Here is a 19,150-nt window from a genome sequence, read left to right as displayed (position 1 = left end):
GCCTATGCTGCTGCCAGCCATATGTAGAGGGGGCTGCATGGGCCCCCTGGATCACAGGGCCCGGTTGCGGTCGCGACTGCTGCCCCCCCTATAGTTACGCCCCTGTATTTGTCATGTCTAAATGCAAGCGTAAAAAAAAAAAAAATTCAGTGTTCTGCTTAAGGAACTGGTTTAGTACACTATCTGTAATTGCTTCTGTCAAAAAGCTTAACCCTTGCTCACAGCATATAGATCAATTTGCTGCTTCAATGTCTGAAAATGAGTGTGTGGATGGCCACTGATATTGTATCACTATGTCCTAGCCAATACTTCCAGGTATTTATTATGACCACAAACCTGCAGCTCATATCTTGAGCCATAAGCTTACCCAGAGACCAGCCACAACCAATAAGGTGAGGGTCAGGTAGGTATGCTTTCATATATAAAATATATAAAAAGAGTGCGTGGGCAGTATGGATGGTAAAACTCTCCAACCCTTAAATACCAGCACCACTCCCCAAAGGAAAAGTGGCAACTTGTTCTTCCAACAGTGACAGGTCCTGTTTGGCTCTAAAACTCTTAGCCCTTGTACACACAGTCGAATATTCCAACAACAAAATCCGTCGGATTTTGTCCGACGGATTTTGTCTGAAACTGGTGTTGCATACACTCAGTCGGACAAAGTTGTCGGAAAATCCGATCGTTCGTAAGGTGATGACGTTATTTAGTTACTACGTTCAGCCTAGTAGCCAATAGCTTTGGTTTAGGAATTTGATCTGAGCATGCGTGGTACTTTGTCTGATTGGAATTCTCTACAAACGATCAGACAAAGTCCGATCGGATCATGTTGTCGGAAAATTTTTAAATCCAGCTCTCAAACTTTGTTGGTCAGACATTCCGACGGAAAAAGTCAGATGAAGCCCACACAAGGTCGGATTATCCGACAACATGGTCCAATCGGACATTTTCCGTCTGAATGTCCGACTGTGTGTACAAGGGCTTATACATTCAAAGTGCGTGCCCGTCAAGATGCTATGCCAAGTTGCATATCACGCGGCAGCAAAACACAACGGCAGATGTGTTCACTCAAGTGAAAACTGACAGGGTGGACCTCTAGTCGCTAAGGCTCAGGTACTAAACTAATAAAACAGCTGAGTTTGTTTAAAGGATACCTCCTGCCTCAAAAGAAAAAAAAAAAAAAACAGCAGGCTAAAGAGCATTCAAAAGATTGACCAGATTTGTTTTCATGCTAGCAGAGGATGCAAGATCCCCTCTGTAAAGCCCAACTCTTACGGCAGAGGCAGTTGACCAAGCCAAATAATCTTCAGACCAGCCAGAAGTGCCAGTCTGCCAGTTAATGATGTGATAGCCTTCGCAGAAAGATGAAAACAACAATATAGATTTGGAAATGAAGATTTACTACCATTAAGGAGTATGGTATGGCCTGTGTTGGAGTTCACTTCAGTAGCCAAGGCTATTTGGTTCTCAGCAGACAAGTTGAGGGCAAACTTGGCCAGTAATACGCCTCTGTGGTGTTTGGTCCATTGAGGCAGTGCAACCACTATGGATGCAGCAGGCTGTTCCTCCTACTATTCTGTGGGGTATGTAAATCCCTATGGCTTAACCCACTGATGGCGTATACCTCTTCTAAGTCGATTGGAATATGATTTAAGATGGAATAAGTGATGTCCAGATCAGGGATCCCTTAGGCACCTAGGCCCAGAACAAAGAGTTGGTGACAGGGCCTGAGAAGAGCTAATGAAAAGATTAGAAGATCCATGATAGTCTTTAGTTGCTTAAGCTCCAGCCTGCTCCTCTTGAGGAGCAGCAAAGTTCCTTTTCACTCAAATGTGCCCAGTAGGTCTTATATTGCAGAAATTTAATGCAAATTTGGGCAGGAGACTCAGGATCAATGGAGAGTGTGCAGCACTTGTCTTTGTGTTGTGATCTGTCTGCAACAAAACCTTGGGACACCAACAGAAGATTCCAGGTGTGTTGGCAAGTTGCACCTTGGTGCCATGAGGAAGTCAATGGAATTTCTTCCCACTCTTTCAAATCCTCTAATTCCCACTATTGTTCTTTAGAGCAATCAAGGCTTTAAGCAAAAGTTACCAAATCTTGTGCAACAGGAACAATCAATCCATTGTTGTCGGAAAGTCGGAAAGCAGATTCAGGCAAGATGTGTAACAAAGATCCAAAATGTCATATGGATTCATTGAGAACATTGCAGAAGTTATGTGGACAACAGATGCAGGTGGCTCAACATCCTCCCAGGTCCAGGAAAACCCTGATTCAGAGGGGAGGCCAATTGATGTCATTATAATAATTACATTTTAGATGTTCAGGAGAATACTGTAGAATTGCCCACACGGAGGGTGACAGTATTAGTACTTATGTGGAGGCAAGTCTTAGCTCTATCTTAGCTTAGCTCTGTCTGTTTATATCCCATGGTTTCAATTGGTCAAGAAGATTGAGAACATCATAAACTGGCCTTCTAAGGTAATGGAAGATTTTGCTTCCTATTCCAGGGAAGATTACCCCACATATGAGACTAGTCCCGTTGATGGTGGCTAAGGATAGTTAATATTATCAACTTTAATAAACTTCCAGACGTAACAATCATTAAAGTCTATCCACCTCGGTGACCTCCGAGCTCAAGTCAATGACATAGGCCAGTGGAAAAGGACAAAGTGTCTAACAGCAGGGGTACAGTGATTCCCAAGTGGGGAAGTCGTTTGGGCAACACAACCTAGGAGGCCTCAGGTGTGCTCCAAATAGACGGCTATAGGTAATCTCTGATCTTCATGGCAAGAGGCATCTCCTATTCAGGTTTGCCAATGGTAAAACCTGTCTCATCTCATCGCTCTGTGTTCTGGTGTCCCAGAACTTTCTGCCAGATATGGTAAAATAAGAAGCCTTGGATGTCAAGGGTGAGTCCTTAGAACAACAAGCGGTTCAATGAATCACAACTTGGCAGTAAACTCAGTGGTCAGGAATGGAAGTCATTCCTGCAAGAGGAGCTTCCTAGAAGTGGAAGCAGTGGATCTACTAACATCCAGTTGGATCAGCAGGTGAGCCTGTATAGCCATCAGACTCGTGATCTTGAAGCTCCTCATCAGGATCATAGTGCATGGTTGGGCAGGTTGAAAAAGGACACAAGTCCGTCTACTTCAACCAGGACCCGTAGTCATACGGCTGGGATAAGGGCAATGATCTGATGGCCTTACAGGCCATAGTGTCCTCAAAGTACAGTCTTTGGCCCAAGTTCCTCCTATTTTATTCTTCCTGAGATCTCAGACTTTACACAGCAGAGCCAAGTGTATCCAAATTCAGCCACGTTACATCTAGCAACTGGGAGACCAAGTTAGAAAGGCTCATGGTGGGATCTCACCTTCATTATTTGAAACCTATTGGAAGCCGGGGGGAACCTGTGGCAAACTCCAGGTATACTAGAACATGGAAAATCTTGCAGAATTTCAGGATGAATCCTCTACTCCTAGGGTCATTCTTCTGAACAAGACTACCTCAATAGATTCAGTGACACTAAAGTAGTATTTCTTAAGGATATCACGTCTTTGAGAATCCTTTCAGAGATCCAAGCGTCAAGCAGTAAACTGCCTAATTGCTACCATAATCAAACAAAAGGGCTCTGGTTTCTTCTTCACCAGCAGCAGACGAGGGTCTACATCTTTGCTTCTGGGTCAAGACATCACCCTTCCGGCATGTCCAAACTATAAAATGTCAGTGTCACCACAAGTTGGAGTAATGGACTATATGTGGAAGAAATACAAGGAAGTGGTCCTTCATTAGAAGGTCAGACAGTGGCCTCTTCAGCCCCGGCAGTATCAGAAGAACACTTAAGCCCCATACATACTATCAGTTTTTCTGCTGAGTTTTTCCTTCAGATTTACCAAAACCATTTAATATGAGATCAAGCCTTAGGGGTTTCAATTTGTATGCAATCAGGCAGGCCCTTGCGCTACATGTTTTTTTGGTAAACCTGCAGGAAAAACTCAGCAGAAAAACTGATAGTGTGTATGGGGCTTTACACTGTCCGCTAAGACAATAGCATTATCTCGGGTCAGAGTAGCCTAAGGGGCTTATAGAAGAAAGATAGATTCATCAATCTAGTGCAGAGCTCACTTTATCAGAATGCAAAATTCAGAGGTCCAGAATTTTACAGGATACCAACCAGGTTCATATACTACAAACCATTTTTTTGCCTATTGCAAAGTCAATCAGGCAACATTGGAAGCAGGGGAATTGACTTCAGTTCTAATCTTATTCCTCTTGTGCCAAATTGTAATGTAAATGTAATGTCCGCCCTTATGTTGTAAAGCGCTGAGCAAACTGTTGGCGCTATATAAAACCTGTATAATAATAATAATAATAATAATGTTGATTCAAACGCTTCAGCATGGCTCTCCCTAGGTTTTGTGGGCGTGCTACATCCCATTCATTTATGCTGTCATGCTTCGTGTCAGGAAAACGGAAAATGTTATACTTACCTGATGGTAATTTTCCTTTCCTGATGCAAAGCATGACAGCATACTCATGACAGCAGGTTCCTCCCTTGTGCATTTCGCATTTGAGTATAGTTATAAGAATGCCGCCTAGGGAGTGGCGACTTTTTTAAATATAGTATAACCAGTCCCGATTAGGCGGGAGGCGGAACTTATCCCATTCGTGTATGCTGTCATGCTTTGCATCAGGAAAGGAAAATTACCATCAGGTAAGTATAACATTTTCTGTTTTATGGCAATAGCTTTGAAAGGTTATTGTTTTTAGGGGTGCATTACAAAATAGTTTAACAAGAACAAAAGGATAAAAAAATTGTAAAATCTCAAAGCAGAAATTTTATTTATAATTAACCTTTTTCTTTTTACCTGGTATGATGGTGAACAGGAAGTTTTTTAACATAACAGTGACATCTTCCACCATTTTCTCTACCATTGGCTTTCTCTGTTCTGCAGAAAAAGAAAGCAACATAGAAACATGCCAGAGTGTAAAAACAGTCATACATTGTACTCTAGTGGCATTGCTGTAAAAGCATGCCAGAGTGTAAAAACAGTCATACTTTGTACTTTAGTGGCATTGCAGTAAATGTGTATAGTATTTTAACCGCTTAACAACCGGCACATAGCGGAATGATGGCTACAGGGAAGTTGCTTAACGTACTACGACGTCCTCCCAGAATTCCACTCTTGCACGCCCCCTGGGGTGCGCACTCGAGAACACCCGTGACCGCCGGGTCCATAGGTGCATCACGGATCATGGCTCATCGCGGCCGTTTACCACGTGATCACTCCGTCAAATGACAGAACGATCACTTGTAAACAAACCGGCGTCATGAAAAAAAACGCTGGTTCCTTCCTCCCCTCTCTGTACCGATCGGTACAGTGGAGGGGAGAGATCGGTGGGCTAGATCTGTAGTGCCCACAGCGCTGCTCACTGACAATTAACCCCACAATTCTCTGACAATGCTCTGCAATACCCAGCAATTCCTTGTCAATACTCTGCAATACCCAGCAATACCCTGCCAATACTCTGCAATACCCTGCCAATACTCTGCATAACTCTGCAATACCCAGCAATGCCCTGCCAATACTCCGCAATACTCTGCCAATACTCTGCAATACCCTGCCAATACACTGCAATACCCTGCCAATACACTCTGCAATACCTTGCAATACCCAGAAATACTCTGCAATACCCAGCAATACCCTGCCAATACTCTGCCAATACCCAGCAATATCCAACCATACTCTGTCATACCCTGCAATACCCAGCCATACTCAGTGATATCCTGCAATACCCAGCCATACTCTGCAATACCCAGCCATAGTCAGTGATACCCTGCAATACCCAGCCATACTCGGTGATACCCTGCAATACCCAGCCATACTCTGCAATACCCAGCCATACTCGGCCATGTTCAGCCATGCTCAGCCATACTCAGTGATACCCTGCAATACCCAGCCATACTCGGTGATACCCTGCAATACTCGGTGATACCCAGCCATGCTCGGCCATGCTCAGCCATACTCAGCCATGCTCAGCCATACTCGGCCATACTCAGCCTCTGTATGTGGCCAGGCTGTGGAAGTCTCACACATTGGTATTGCCGTACTCAGGGTAGGAGAATCTATTTTGGGGTGTGATTTTTGCTATGTACATGCTATGTGTTAGAAATATTATATAAATGGACAAGTTTGTGTTAAAAAAAAATGCATTTTAACCACTTCCCACCCACCGGCCGTCATATGATGTACTTGTGCGGGGATATCTGGATGATGCCTGCAGCTACAGGCATCATTCAGATATCAGCTTTTTCAGAAGGCGAGTCCCTACACCATGAGAATGATCATAGCAGCTGTTTCTGCCACCCTCCGGTGCTTCTACCGACTCACCGCTATGATCAAAGCCAGAATAATTTTTTTTTATTTCAGGCCTCCCAGTCTAGAGGTGAGATGGGGGGTCTTATTGACAGAGAAGAGTGAAAACCTTAAGTGTAGCAATATGGCTACATTTAATGAAGGCACAACATTTAGCAACTCACATGGTTGATGATTAAAAGAGGCACATCTAAGTATGCAGGCATCCGGGGTAAAACTGTCCACATAGACCATCCTCTGCACCGCCATCGATGTCATCCCTTACATGCTGCACTCCACGAGCACTTCAAGCCTCACTTTCAGAACGCTCTACTGCAGGGTAGCCTTCCTGGTCATGATTGCAGACTGACAGTGGTGAGAGCCGAAGATGCGAGAGATGGTCTATGTGGACAGCTTTACCCCGGATGCCTCATACTTAGATACTTTTAATCATCAACCGTGTGAGTTGCTAAATGTTGCACCTTCATTAAATGTAACTATATTGCAACACTAAGAGACGCCTCTCTTCTCTTTAATACTCTGTAGCTCCTGCTGAATTTTGTTTCTAATCCCCTTGTGGCGGATTCCATTTGTGGGTGGTTATTGCTATAATCTTTTTATATGGACTATAAACCGAAAGAACTATGAGTAAATGGTTGTGGAACAAATCATGTGAGTTTCCATTATGGGGAAATTCGTTTGATATACAAGTGCTTTGCATCAGTGGCATAACTAGAACCTTCAGGGCCCCAGTGCAAGAAACCATGGAGGGGCCCCCTGACCTCCAGCCAGGGCTCTTCCCACTGATCCCAGGGGCAGCAGGACCTGGATAGGAGGGGGAACAAATCCCCTCCATTTTCCCCCTGCAGTCACATAATGCCTATCAGAGGGAGAGGAGGAGAAGCAAACATTTAGTGGCTACAGAAGAAAAATTTAGGGGATTAAATGCCCCCTCCCCCATCTAGGTGTTCAGGGGCAACATTTGCGCTATTGCAATTGTGACCCCTGTAGTTACGCCCCTGGGATGAGTGCCAGTGGTGGTAGTGGGGGATGGGATTAGTGGCAGCAGTGGTGGTTGAGGAGGGATAGGATCAGTGGCATCGGTGGTGGGGGATCGGATGAGTGGCAGTGGTGGGAGGGGGAGATGGGATGAGTGGCAGCGGTGGGGAGGATGGGATCAGTGGCAGCAGTGGTGGTTGGGTGGGGATAGGATCAGTAGTAGCGGTGGTGGTAGGGGAATGGGATGAGTGGCAGCCGTGAGGAGGGATGTGATCAGTGGCAAGGGTTGTGGTTGGGGGTGGGATCAGTGATGGGGGGGTTGAATGGGATGAGTGGCAGATGTGGTTGTGGGAATGGGATTAGTGGCATGGGTGATGGTTGGAGGGGATGGGATGAGTGGCAGTGGTGGTAGGAGGATGGCATCCGTGGTGAGGGTGGTGGTTGGGGGGATAGGATGAGTAGTGGGGAGGGGAATGGTATCAGTGGCAAGGATGGTGGTTGCGGGATGGGCAAGTAGTAGTGGTAGTAGTGGTCATGGTGGGGTGGATCAGTGGCAGCAGTGGTCATGGTGGGGTGGATCAGTGGCAGCAGTGGTTGTGGTGGTGTCTGGGGTATCAGTGGTGGTGGTGTGGGGGGTATCAGTGGCAGTAGTGGTGGTGTGAGGTGTATCAGTGGCAGTAGTGGCGGTGTGGGGGGTGTATCAGTGGCAGTAGTGGTGGTGTGTGGGGTATAAATGGCAGTAGTGGTGGTGCCAGGGGGTGTCAGTGGCAGTAGTGGTGGTGCTAGGGGTATCAGTGGCAGTTGTGGTGGTGTGAGGGGTATCAGTGGCAGTAGTGGTGGTGTGGGGGGTATCACTCACTTGCAGATCACTTGGTTCCCCCTCCTTGCTCGGTCTTGCTTGGGTGAGCAAAGAGGACGGGCTCGGCCTGTGAGTGAAGTGCATGCACCCACTATACCACCAGGAAGCCTAGAACGTCATATGACGCCCGCCCAGGATGGGAGATCCCACCTGTGGATGTCATATGACTATGGGCAGGTAGGGAAGTGGTTAATATGGTAAATATGAGCCATCTGATGTGACTTGGCTGTGGATCAGTAAACATTATAAAGCAGGCTATTAGAATGGAACAATAAAGACTGTAACTATTGTAACTACTGTAATTACCAATAGTTTACAACTATCTCTGTTTTTTTCTTTTACATTTAATTAAAATTTAATTTCTTCCTTTTTATCTTATTTTCACTCCACGTTTTCAAAAGACTTCTATATTTTCACATACTCTCTCACATAGCTTTTACAAGAAACAAACACCATACACTTTTTTTCTTCTAATTTTCTCCACACAGCGTCTTTCATTATTTTACTCATCATTCATTTGCTTTTTTCTTTTATTGTCATCACTACATTACATTTCTTTATGATCACCATTCAATCTGATCATTTGCATTAGTTTTTAGTATTATTTCTCACATTTCTTAAAATTCCCTCTTTCCTTTTTTCATCTTCCTCTCACGTACTGTCAGTTTTTCTTTCAGTTTTCCACTTTATTTCCCCATTTTCTTTCCAACCAATACCCTAATCACTTGCACATGTTCATCTTCTCATTTTCACAGCCAGTTATACATAAATTCTACCACCTTGTCTCTGTGTAAACCTCTATGACTAAGCCCCGGTGGATGGGGCGAAACATGTCAGAGAGCATTGTTTATGGAGTGGCGCAAGGCTGAGGCCATCTTACACATTTTTAACCACATAGACAGTATTGGGTTGAGCAGAAATTTTTCCAAGCATACTGAAATGATAAATACAATTTTCGTTGAACACTGGGAGTAAATGTGGCTGACAACTACATAATGGCATTTATGCTAAATTGAGAAGTCAGTTAACAAGTCACACAGCTGTAGGTTAGGCGCCTAAGGGGCCAATTAAATAAAGGATTACAGCATGCCATAATACTGCCACATGAAACATTTGCATAAATTATAGTATGCGGTAAAAAAATGTCAAATTCACAAAAAAAAAAGATTATGCAGTATTTAATGCAAAAATTTAAAATGTGTCTATAAATATTGCAAAAAAACATGCTGTAAGCTATTAAGTCCAATTCACAAAGAGAAAATAAAAAATATGCAATATTTATCACCAGGGTTTTTGCTGCCGGTATCATATGCAGTATTGCTCAGATTCTGTATAGAAACCAATGAGCTTCTAACCCTAGCTTGTTCAATTAAGCTTTCGTAATAAAACCTGGAAACTCATTGGTTTCTATATAGAAGTGAGCCTGATTTTGCACTTTCCAGCTTTAGTAAATAAACCCATTGCGCACTTAAAAGTGGCATATGCCTGTATACATTTTGTATATCATCCTTTAATATAGGAAACTAGGTCAATTAATATGATTTATTTATGTAGTTTATTATAATTTATGCTCAATATGTGACAAGGTCAAAGTTTTTCCTACTGACTGCCACACAGTGTATGCATTGATTGACAGCTTGTATAGAATTTTTATAAGGTAGCACTAATCACTTGCATGGCCAACTCTTGTGGTACACCACTATCATGTAGTGAAAAGAGGTCCAAAGTTAAAAAACTGAACATTAGAGTTTTGGTTTGGATTGGCTGCTACCATAGGCTTGGGGAAAATACTCAGTGTTTGTGCTTTGCAAACTTTTGCCTAAAAACCTTGCTGGTTACCCTCTAGAAATGGTCAACTGAGCTACAAAATCCAATAATCCAAATGAACAGATAACCCAACCCCTTTAAAACTAAAGATGGACTCACATCAGTCATATTGTCAGTGTGTTGTTGTTAGGGAGAGGAGATAATTATGAATGAGGAGGAATACTTGAATATGATTAATTTAGGCATTGGTAGATGTCCAACATAGCAGTGCCTAGCTTCTCATGTCTTAAGTTCGGCAAAAGCTTGCTTATTAGTCCTACAAATGGCTAGAATTAAACAAAATTTTCCCCTGCTAGATTTTAGTAAGGTCACAACAAAGTTTGCATACTTCGAACAAGATTTGCAAAACTGTTTGAAAACTGAACCCAGGATGATTCGCTCATCCCTACTACTGAATATGTTCAGTTTTGACAGATTTACATTATATAACTTATACTTCACTTATACTTTGCCAAAATGTAACTATGAAATTGCAGAATAACATTCTAATCTATTAAAAATACAGAATTTAGCAGTAAAAATTAAATGCTAAGCTCTGAATAGGACTACATGCTATGTGCTTCCAATCTTTTACTTTATCACTGGTAAAACTGAAGCTCACTCTGCAAGGCCGACCTTCGCCTGCTGCTCATTCTCCCTCTCATGAGTATAGCAAGAGATTCATCACTAGGTCTCATGATGTCCTCTGTGTTTTCATCCTGAAAAAGACGTAAATTGGAAGTTAACCACTGCAGCAAATAGGTCTCTAAGGTATAATGTTTCCAGTATTCTCATACCTCAGATGTATTGTCTGTACTCAAAGACTCAAGGCTCTGTGTAGGCACATCCATTGATTTCCTATGTTCCCCTGCTTCTCCACAATCTAAAAAAATTTAAAAATCTAAAAATAAATCCATGATAATAAAATTTGTAGCATCATGAGTATACACATGTATATTGTATAACATAAAAATACAAGCTTTGCAATAAATACGATCCCTTCATGGAATATCAGCTGTTGAGTAACATTATTACTTTCCTTCCGCTCTGTGTATTTTTAATAACAAAGCTTCCCTTTCATGGTCAAACTCTCCAGAGGACAAATACTTCCATTAGGGCTTGTGTTAACTGCCTTTTGGCTAGGGTTGATGGCATCAGGTTGACATCACTTTATGATTACTCAGAAATCATTTACAGGCGCATTGACCTGAGGTCCACCTCCCACTGCATTTGACTTTGCTTGGAAGGTGAGCACTCCAATGCAATTTTAAGAGCCCAGCCACAGGCAGAATTGTTTTTAATCCACTAACCAGTAGTTTGACAGGGCCTGTACTCAGTAGCTACAATGCACTATCATTTGTACTGTTAATTATATTGCATCATGCTGTGAGAAATTTGCTGTTTATTTGCACCATGATGCACTATAAGGGTATTTACTTAAAGCATAATTAAACTATCCTATTCTTTTAAGCCAAGGAAGCTGCTATCTTGTCCTTTGGTCTACAGTTGCCTTATGTGAGTAGTTATGACACCAGCCATTTCATGGTTTGACAGTTTGATTGAGAGCACAAGCAAAGGTAAAAAGTTAGTATTCATGGCATGTATTGAATGCAACAGTTTTTTTGAAACAGTTAAATCTATGGGTTTAGTTCCACTTTAAATTACTATTGTGCTAGTTATTCCCTTTCACTCTCCTAGTGTGTTCTTGCAGGGCCTTTTCACAGGTAATTTAATGGCATTTACTTTGATGTACTTATGATTGTTCAAATATTTAAAACCTGGTTAACTCTGTTATTGTTGATACTTAAATAGCCACTCCCCTACAGGGCTTATTTCTGCCCAGATGAAGCCCATTTTACCACTGTTGGTGTTTTGGTGAATTGTCAGGTCCAGTTAAGGGTGGGTCACCACTGAGAAGGGCAGAAGAACCCAACGTTCCAGTAACTCCTTAGAGTCAGCAAAACATGTGGATACTAAAGTTGTAGATTTAAATTCCAATGCCTGACAGAAAAAAAAAAACCCTCTCCACTGAAACCGAACAATGTTACAACAACTTAAACTGCTGGCCAAAGTTGTTAATTATCAAGACCAAACAAATAAGATCATTTAGAAACATTTTCTGTCCCTTTAGTTTGAAATTACTGTATACCTGAGCAAAAGGATTTATGAAAGACTCCTCGGTACAGAACTTTAGCTGCTTTACTGAAGAATCTGGTGAGTTGGATGGAAAGCAAGAAGGTTGGAGCTGTGTTACAGCTGGCAGATGATAACTGTTTAGGTGTGAACCCCTAAAGGCAAAGAATAGCATAGTGGTGGAATTAGATTCTTCACTATATAATGATAAAATAAACAAAAGCTTTTCTAAAAATGTACAGTATACTATTCTGTATATATACATATATTGAGTGCCTTAAAAAAGTATTCACACCCCTTAAAATTTTCCACATTTTGTCATGTTACAACCAAAATTGTAAATGTATTTTATTGGAATTTTATGTGATAGACCAACACAAAGTGGCACATAATTGTGAAGTGGATTATAAATAAATATGTGAAAAGTGAAAAGCGTGGCATGCATTTGTATTCAGCCCCCATGAGTCATTAATTTATTGAACCATCTTTTGCTGCAATTACAGGTGCAAGTCTTTTTGGGTACATCTCTACCAGCTTTGCATATCTAGAGAGTGGAATTTTTTGCCCATTGTTCTTTGCAAAATACCTCAAGCTCTGCCAGATTGGATGGAGAGCGACTGAACAGCAAGTCTTGCCACAGATTCCCAATTCGATTTAGGTCTGGACTTTGACTGGGCCATTCTAACGCATGAATATGCTTTGATCTAAATCATTCCATTGTAGCTCTGGCTGTATCTTTAGGGTCGTGGTCCTGCTGGAAGGTGAACCTCTGCCCCAGTCTCAAGTCTTTTGCAGACTCTAACAAGTTTTCTTCTAAGATTGACCTGTATTTGGCTCCATCCATCTTCCTATCAACTCTGACTAGCTTCCCTGTCCCTGCTGAAGAAAAGCATCCTTACAACATGATGCTACCACTACCACAATGTTTCACGGTGTGGATGATGTGTTCACGGTAATGTGCAGTGTTAACCACTTCAGGACCGCCGTATTGCCATTGTACGTCAGCACAATGGCACAGGCAGGCAGAATCACGTACATCTACGTGATTGCCTTCCAGCGGGTGGGGGGTCCCATCGGACCCCCTCCCGCTGGATACGGCGGTCCGATTCGGTCCAGGAGCGCTCCGTGATGAGGGGATGGCCGTTCGTTTTCGGCCACCCCCTCTGGATCGCTCCTGGCCAATGAGAAGCTTCCTCCCCTGTGTATTGTTTACACAGGAAGGAGGAAGTGATGTCATTCTCCTCGGGGCGGTCTTTTTGACCGGACTACGAGGAGAAGAGTAAAAGTAAGTCTGCACGAACACTACACTGACATGTAGGTACACACAGGCACACAAACCCCCCCCGATCCCCCCCCCGATCGCCCCCCGATCCCCCCCCCGCCCCCCCTCCCCCCCCAGTCACAGTGTCACTGATTGCATTGATCATTTCTTTACTGATCAATGCATTCAGTGTCAGTTGTGACAGTAAAAACTGTCAGGACAGTTAGTGTTAGGTCCAGGGTAGCCCCCTATCACCCCCCAATAAAGATTTAACCCCCTGATTGCCCCTAGAGTTAACCCTTTCACCCCCTTTTGCCAGTGTCACTAAGCGATCATTTTTCTGATCGCTGCATGTGTCGCTAGTGTCGCTAGGTAGCTAGTTATTTTTTTAGGTTCACCGCCAGGTTTTTATATCGCTAGGTACCCCGATATACTACCCAATAATGTTTTTAACCCCCTGATTGCCGCTAGTTAACCCTTTCACCCCCTTTTGCCAGTGTCACTAAGCGATCGTTTTTCTGATCGCTGCATTAGTGTCGCTACAGTCGCTAGGTAGCTAGTTATTTTTTTAGGTTCACCGCCAGGTTTTTATAGCGCTAGGTACCCCGATATACTACCCAATAATGTTTTTAACCCCCTGATTGCCGCTAGTTAACCCTTTCACCCCCTTTTGCCAGTGTCACTAAGCGATCATTTTTCTGATCGCTGCATGTGTCGCTAGGTAGCTAGTTATTTTTTTAGGTTCACCGCCAGGTTTTTATATCGCTAGGTACCCCGATATACTACCCAATAATGTTTTTAACCCCCTGATTGCCGCTAGTTAACCCTTTCACCCCCTTTTGCCAGTGTCACTAAGCGATCGTTTTTCTGATCGCTGCATTAGTGTCGCTACAGTCGCTAGGTAGCTAGTTATTTTTTTAGGTTCACCGCCAGGTTTTTATAGCGCTAGGTACCCCGATATACTACCCAATAATGGTTTTAACCCCCTGATTTCCGCTAGTTAACCCTTTCACCCCCTTTTGCCAGTGTCACTAAGCGATAATTTTTCTGAACGCTGCATCAGTGTCGCTAGTGTCGCTAGGTAGCTAGTTAACTAGGCTCCCAAAAAGTCCCCCACATGTGGTATCCCCGTACTCGGGAGAAGCAGCAGAATTTATTTTGGGGTGTAATTTGACTTCTGCCCATAGCATGTGTGAGCAATATATCATTTAGTGACAACTTTGTGCAAAAAAAAAAAAGTTTGTAATATTCCCGCAACTTTTGGCAAAATATAAAATATTCCATGGACTCAACATGCCTCTCAGTAAATAGCTTGGGGTGTCTACTTTCCAAAATGGGGTCATTTGGGGGGGTTTTGTGCTATTTTGGCATTTTATGGCCTTCGAAACTGTGATAGGTAGTGAGGAGTTAAATCAAAAATTTGCACCCTTAGAAATCCTGAAGGTGGTGATTGGTTTTCGGGGGGCCGTGCGCGACTAGACTCCCAAAAAGTCCCACACATGTGGTATCCCCGTACTCGGGAGAAGCAGCAGAATGTATTTTGGGGTGTCATTTCACATATAACCATGGCATGTGTGAGCAATATATCATTTAGTGACAACTTTTTTTTTTTTTTTTTTTTTGTCATTATTCAATCCCTTAGGACAAAAAAAATAAATATTCAATGGGCTCAACATACCCATCAGCAATTTCCTTGGGGTGTCTACTTTCCAAAATGGGGTCATTTGGGGGGGATTTGTACTGCCCTGCCATTTTAGCACCTCAAGAAATGAGATCGGCAGTCATAAATTAAAAGCTGTGTAAATTTCAGAAAATGTACTCTAGTTTGTAGACGCTATAACTTTTGCGCAAACCAAAAAATATACGCTTATTGACATTTTTTTTACTAAAGACATGTGGCTGAATAAATTTTGCCCTCAATGTATGACTAAAATTTAGTTTATTCGATTTTTCTTATAACAAAAAGAAGAAAATATCTTTTTTTTTCAAAATTTTCGCTCTTTTTTCATTTATATCGCAAAAAAAAAAAATCGCAGAGGCAATCAAATACCATCAAAAGAAAGCTCTATTTGTGGGAAGAAAAGGACGCAAATTTCGTTTGGGTGCAATATTGCATGACCGCGCAATTACCAGTTAAAGCAGCGCAGTGCGAAATTGCAAAAAGACCTCTGGTCCTTAAGGTGTTTATTGGTCCGGAACTGAAGTGGTTAATTTTCCGTCACACATAGCATTTTTCTTTTAGGCCAAAAAGTTACATTTTGGTCACATCTGACCAGAGCACCTTCTTCCACATGTTTGCTGTGTCCCCCCACATGGCTTTTCGCAAAATGCAATCAGGACTTCTTATGGCTTTCTTTGAGCAAGATTTCAGAGATTTATTTGTAAAAAAAAAATGAAAACCATTTATCATTTTCCTTCCACTTCACAATTATGTGCCACTTAGTGTCTATCACATATAATCTCAATAAAATGTATTTAATATTTTTAAATTTGGACTGTCTAAAACAGGTTCCAAAAAGCAGAGACCAATATCTTCATTTAAGTTGACTTTCCTACCATAAGACATTCTATTTTTTTTTTTAACTGTAACTGCTGGGGGTCTGTAAACAAGCTTGCTAACAGAATTATAGAAAAAAATGGGTTTCTGGTACACTCACAAAACCTGGAACCAAAGACAAACTGACCAATATTTACAAGGATCTCCAGGTCCCATAAATGTGAAATGTGAAAACACCTCATATGTGTGATCAGGTAGACTTGTGGACACAATAAATTGACAAGCTGGTTATCCAGTGACTAACCACTGTCTCAGCTTTGAGAAAGACAAACACAGGACAAGACCCCTCTAACAAAAATTAACAGTTTGTAACAACATAACTGGCTTAAAGCATTTATACAAGTCAGATATAAGTCAGTTGATAAACTCTAAACTGCAAGTCATAAGGAAGCCCTGATCACACTGTGTAATTATATATATATAGAAAGGCCAGTATGGTGGCCTGAAATTATGGGAGGAGCCCGGTGGAGTATATAACCAGCCCGTTCGCCTGTCTTCCTCGTCGGTTCCGGTGCGCGATATCTGATACGTCAGACATCAAGGGCCGACTATCCAGACCAGAGGCAGTGAGCCTGTTCGTGAGTTCCCGCGTTATTCGTTTCCGTCTTGACAACTCGTCTTCCCGTACATCAGCGTCCGTGGGTTTCGCCGTCGGAGTGTCGTCGTACCCATCGAATTTGTCGTTTCACGTTGGGCCGGCTGTCGCAGGTTTGGCTTCGGCATCCCCTTTTCAGATATGTATTTCGATGTACCATCAACATTCCCTGTACTCTCGACCCGCTCGCTTCTTTTAAATCGAATGTTTTACTGTGGCCCTCGTACGCATGTCACTATTTTCTATTTTCGATGTAGTCGTTATCACTTTTCGACACGTTCGATTACGCCACGTCAGGCGATTCATTCGCAGGTACGGCATTCGAAACCATTCGTCTGCCCGAGCATTTCTATTAGTATCGGTCGAATCGTTCGACTCACAGCCGACTGCTTGTTACGACAAGGCAAGCAGTCCGCACGTTTCGCTTTGTCTGCTCCAGTTCGAATATATGTCTCTTCATTCATGCAGTTATGTTATGTATCTTATTTTATCTCATGTCAAATCATTTCACTCCCAGTCATTTCTACCGTTTCAAATCATTTCTGTCACTAGTCGCGCTCCGGCGCGAATCTTGTCGCACCTCTGGTGCACCGATTCGCTCTGAAGTGCCCCAGGGTTCGGCCTCATTTCTGTACATGCTCCAGAGACTGAGTCACTCGCAGGTTCACGCACGGTCCCTGATTCTCGTCTCTGTCATGGCATACCATTTCTGTCACTTATTACGCTCCAATTCGAATCCTGTCGCATTCCTCTATGCACCGATTCGTCCTGGTGTGCCCAGCCGCTACGCCTCATTTCGGTACATGCTCCAGAGACGGATTCTTTGTAACCTACAGTCCAGTCGTTGAATCCTGTCTCTGTCATGGGACATCATTTCTGTCACTCATTACACTCCAATTCAAATCCTGTCGCATTTTTTATGCACCGATTCGTTCTGGTGTGCCCAGCTGCTACGCCTCATTTCAGTACATGCTCCAGAGACGGGTTCTTTTTTGCTACCATCAGTCCAGTCGTTGAATCTTGTCTCTGTCATGGGATATCATTTCTGTCACTTATTACGCTCCGATTCGAATCCTGTTGCGTTTATTTATGCACCGATTCGTCCCGGTGTGCCCAGCTGCTACGCCTCATTTCAGTACATGCTCCAGAGACGGATTCTTTGTTGTAACCATCAGTCCAGTCGTTGAATCTTGTCTCTGTCATGGCATATCATTTCTGTCACTTATTACGCGCCAATTTCGAATCCTGTCGCATTCCTTATGCACCGATTCATTCTGGTGTGCCCAGCTGCTACGCCTCATTTCAGTACATGCTCCAAAGACAGGATTCATCTGTTTGGTTCATGGGCTCGTCCTCTGATTCTTGTCTTTGTCATGGGTTTTCATTTCATTTCACCTATCACGTTCCGGTACGAATAGTCACATCGGTGTACCAAATTCGTCTCGGCGTGCCCCAGGAATGGCCTCATTTCAGTACATGCTCCAGAATCCGTTTCGTGCTCGGTCGCAAGTTGTGGCATGGCGATCCGGATCTCTGTCATGGCAGGTTCTCTCATTTCACTGTCACATACCGCTTCCCGGCTTGGGTCCAGTTGATTCTGCAATGTTTGGATGCCTGCCGGGGGGCCTTGCTCCTCGGCCTCATTTCATTATAGATTGCCTTCAAAAGGGAAACACAGCTTCGTTTAGGCGTGTCTCGCTGTTTTCTCCACATACAAGCGCAGACTTCTTGCAATCGTTGCAAACACACATCCAAGCGTAGACTTCTTGCAATCGTTGCAAGCATGCATCCAGACATAGGCTTCTCGCAATCGTTACAAGCACGCATTCGAGCATAGACCTCTTGCACTTATTACTAGCACGCATTCGAGCATAGACCTCTTGCAATCGTTGCAAGCACGCATTCGGGCATAGACCTCTTGCAATCGCTGCAAGCACGCATTCGAGCATAGACCTCTCGCGGTCATTACAAGCACGCATTCGAGCATAGACCTCTTGCAATCATTGCGAGCACGCATTCGAGCATAGACCTTTTGCATTCATTACAAGCACGCATTCGGGCATAGACCTCTTGCAATCGCTGCAAGCACGCATTCGAGCATAGACCTCTCGCGGTCATTACAAGCACGCATTTGAGCATAGACCTCTTGCAATCGTTGCAAGCACGCATTCGAGCATAGACCTTTTTTTGCATTCATTACAAGCACGCATTCGGGCATAGACCTCTTGCAATCGCTGCAAGCACGCATTCGAGCATAGACCTCTCGCGGTCATTACAATTACGCATTCGAGCATAGACCTCTTACACTCATTACAAGCATGCATTCAAGCATAGACCTCTTGCAATCGTTGCATGCAGGCATTCGAGCATAGACCTCTGGCGATCATTGCAAGCACGCATTCGAGCATAGACCTCTTGCACTCATTACAAGCACGCATTCGAGCATAGTTCTCTTGCAATCATGGCAAGCACGCATTTGAGCATAGACCTCTTGCAATCGTTGCAAGCAGGTGTCCAGGCACAACTTGTCGCAATCATTGCTGGCAGGCACTTCTGGCTTGCTCAATAGATTGCTTTAGGGAAGACC

At 43.2% G+C, this 19,150-nt stretch overlaps 1 protein-coding gene across 1 annotated transcript in view; it reads right to left on the bottom strand.

Annotated features, from left to right (window-relative positions):
• LOC143974452 (serine/threonine-protein kinase PLK2-like) overlaps positions 1–19,150 on the bottom strand; it is a 141,513-nt gene that overhangs the window by 17,780 nt on the left and 104,583 nt on the right. The window contains exons 8-11 of the mRNA XM_077475868.1: positions 12,167–12,305; positions 10,815–10,900; positions 10,640–10,736; positions 4,866–4,946 (exon numbers count right to left, since the gene is read on the bottom strand). Of these exons, the coding sequence (XP_077331994.1) occupies positions 4,866–4,946; positions 10,640–10,736; positions 10,815–10,900; positions 12,167–12,305 (403 nt within the window). The remainder of the gene's footprint in view (positions 1–4,865; positions 4,947–10,639; positions 10,737–10,814; positions 10,901–12,166; positions 12,306–19,150) is intronic.

This window comes from Lithobates pipiens, unplaced genomic scaffold, assembly GCF_037356315.1.
Source record: "Lithobates pipiens isolate NorthernLeopardFrog02 unplaced genomic scaffold, aLitPip1_a1.2 Scaffold_13, whole genome shotgun sequence".
NCBI classification, from domain to species: Eukaryota; Metazoa; Chordata; class Amphibia; order Anura; family Ranidae; genus Lithobates; species Lithobates pipiens.
The sequence above is the reverse complement of the archived record's forward strand: the minus strand, read 5'-3'. Positions and strand labels throughout refer to the sequence as shown.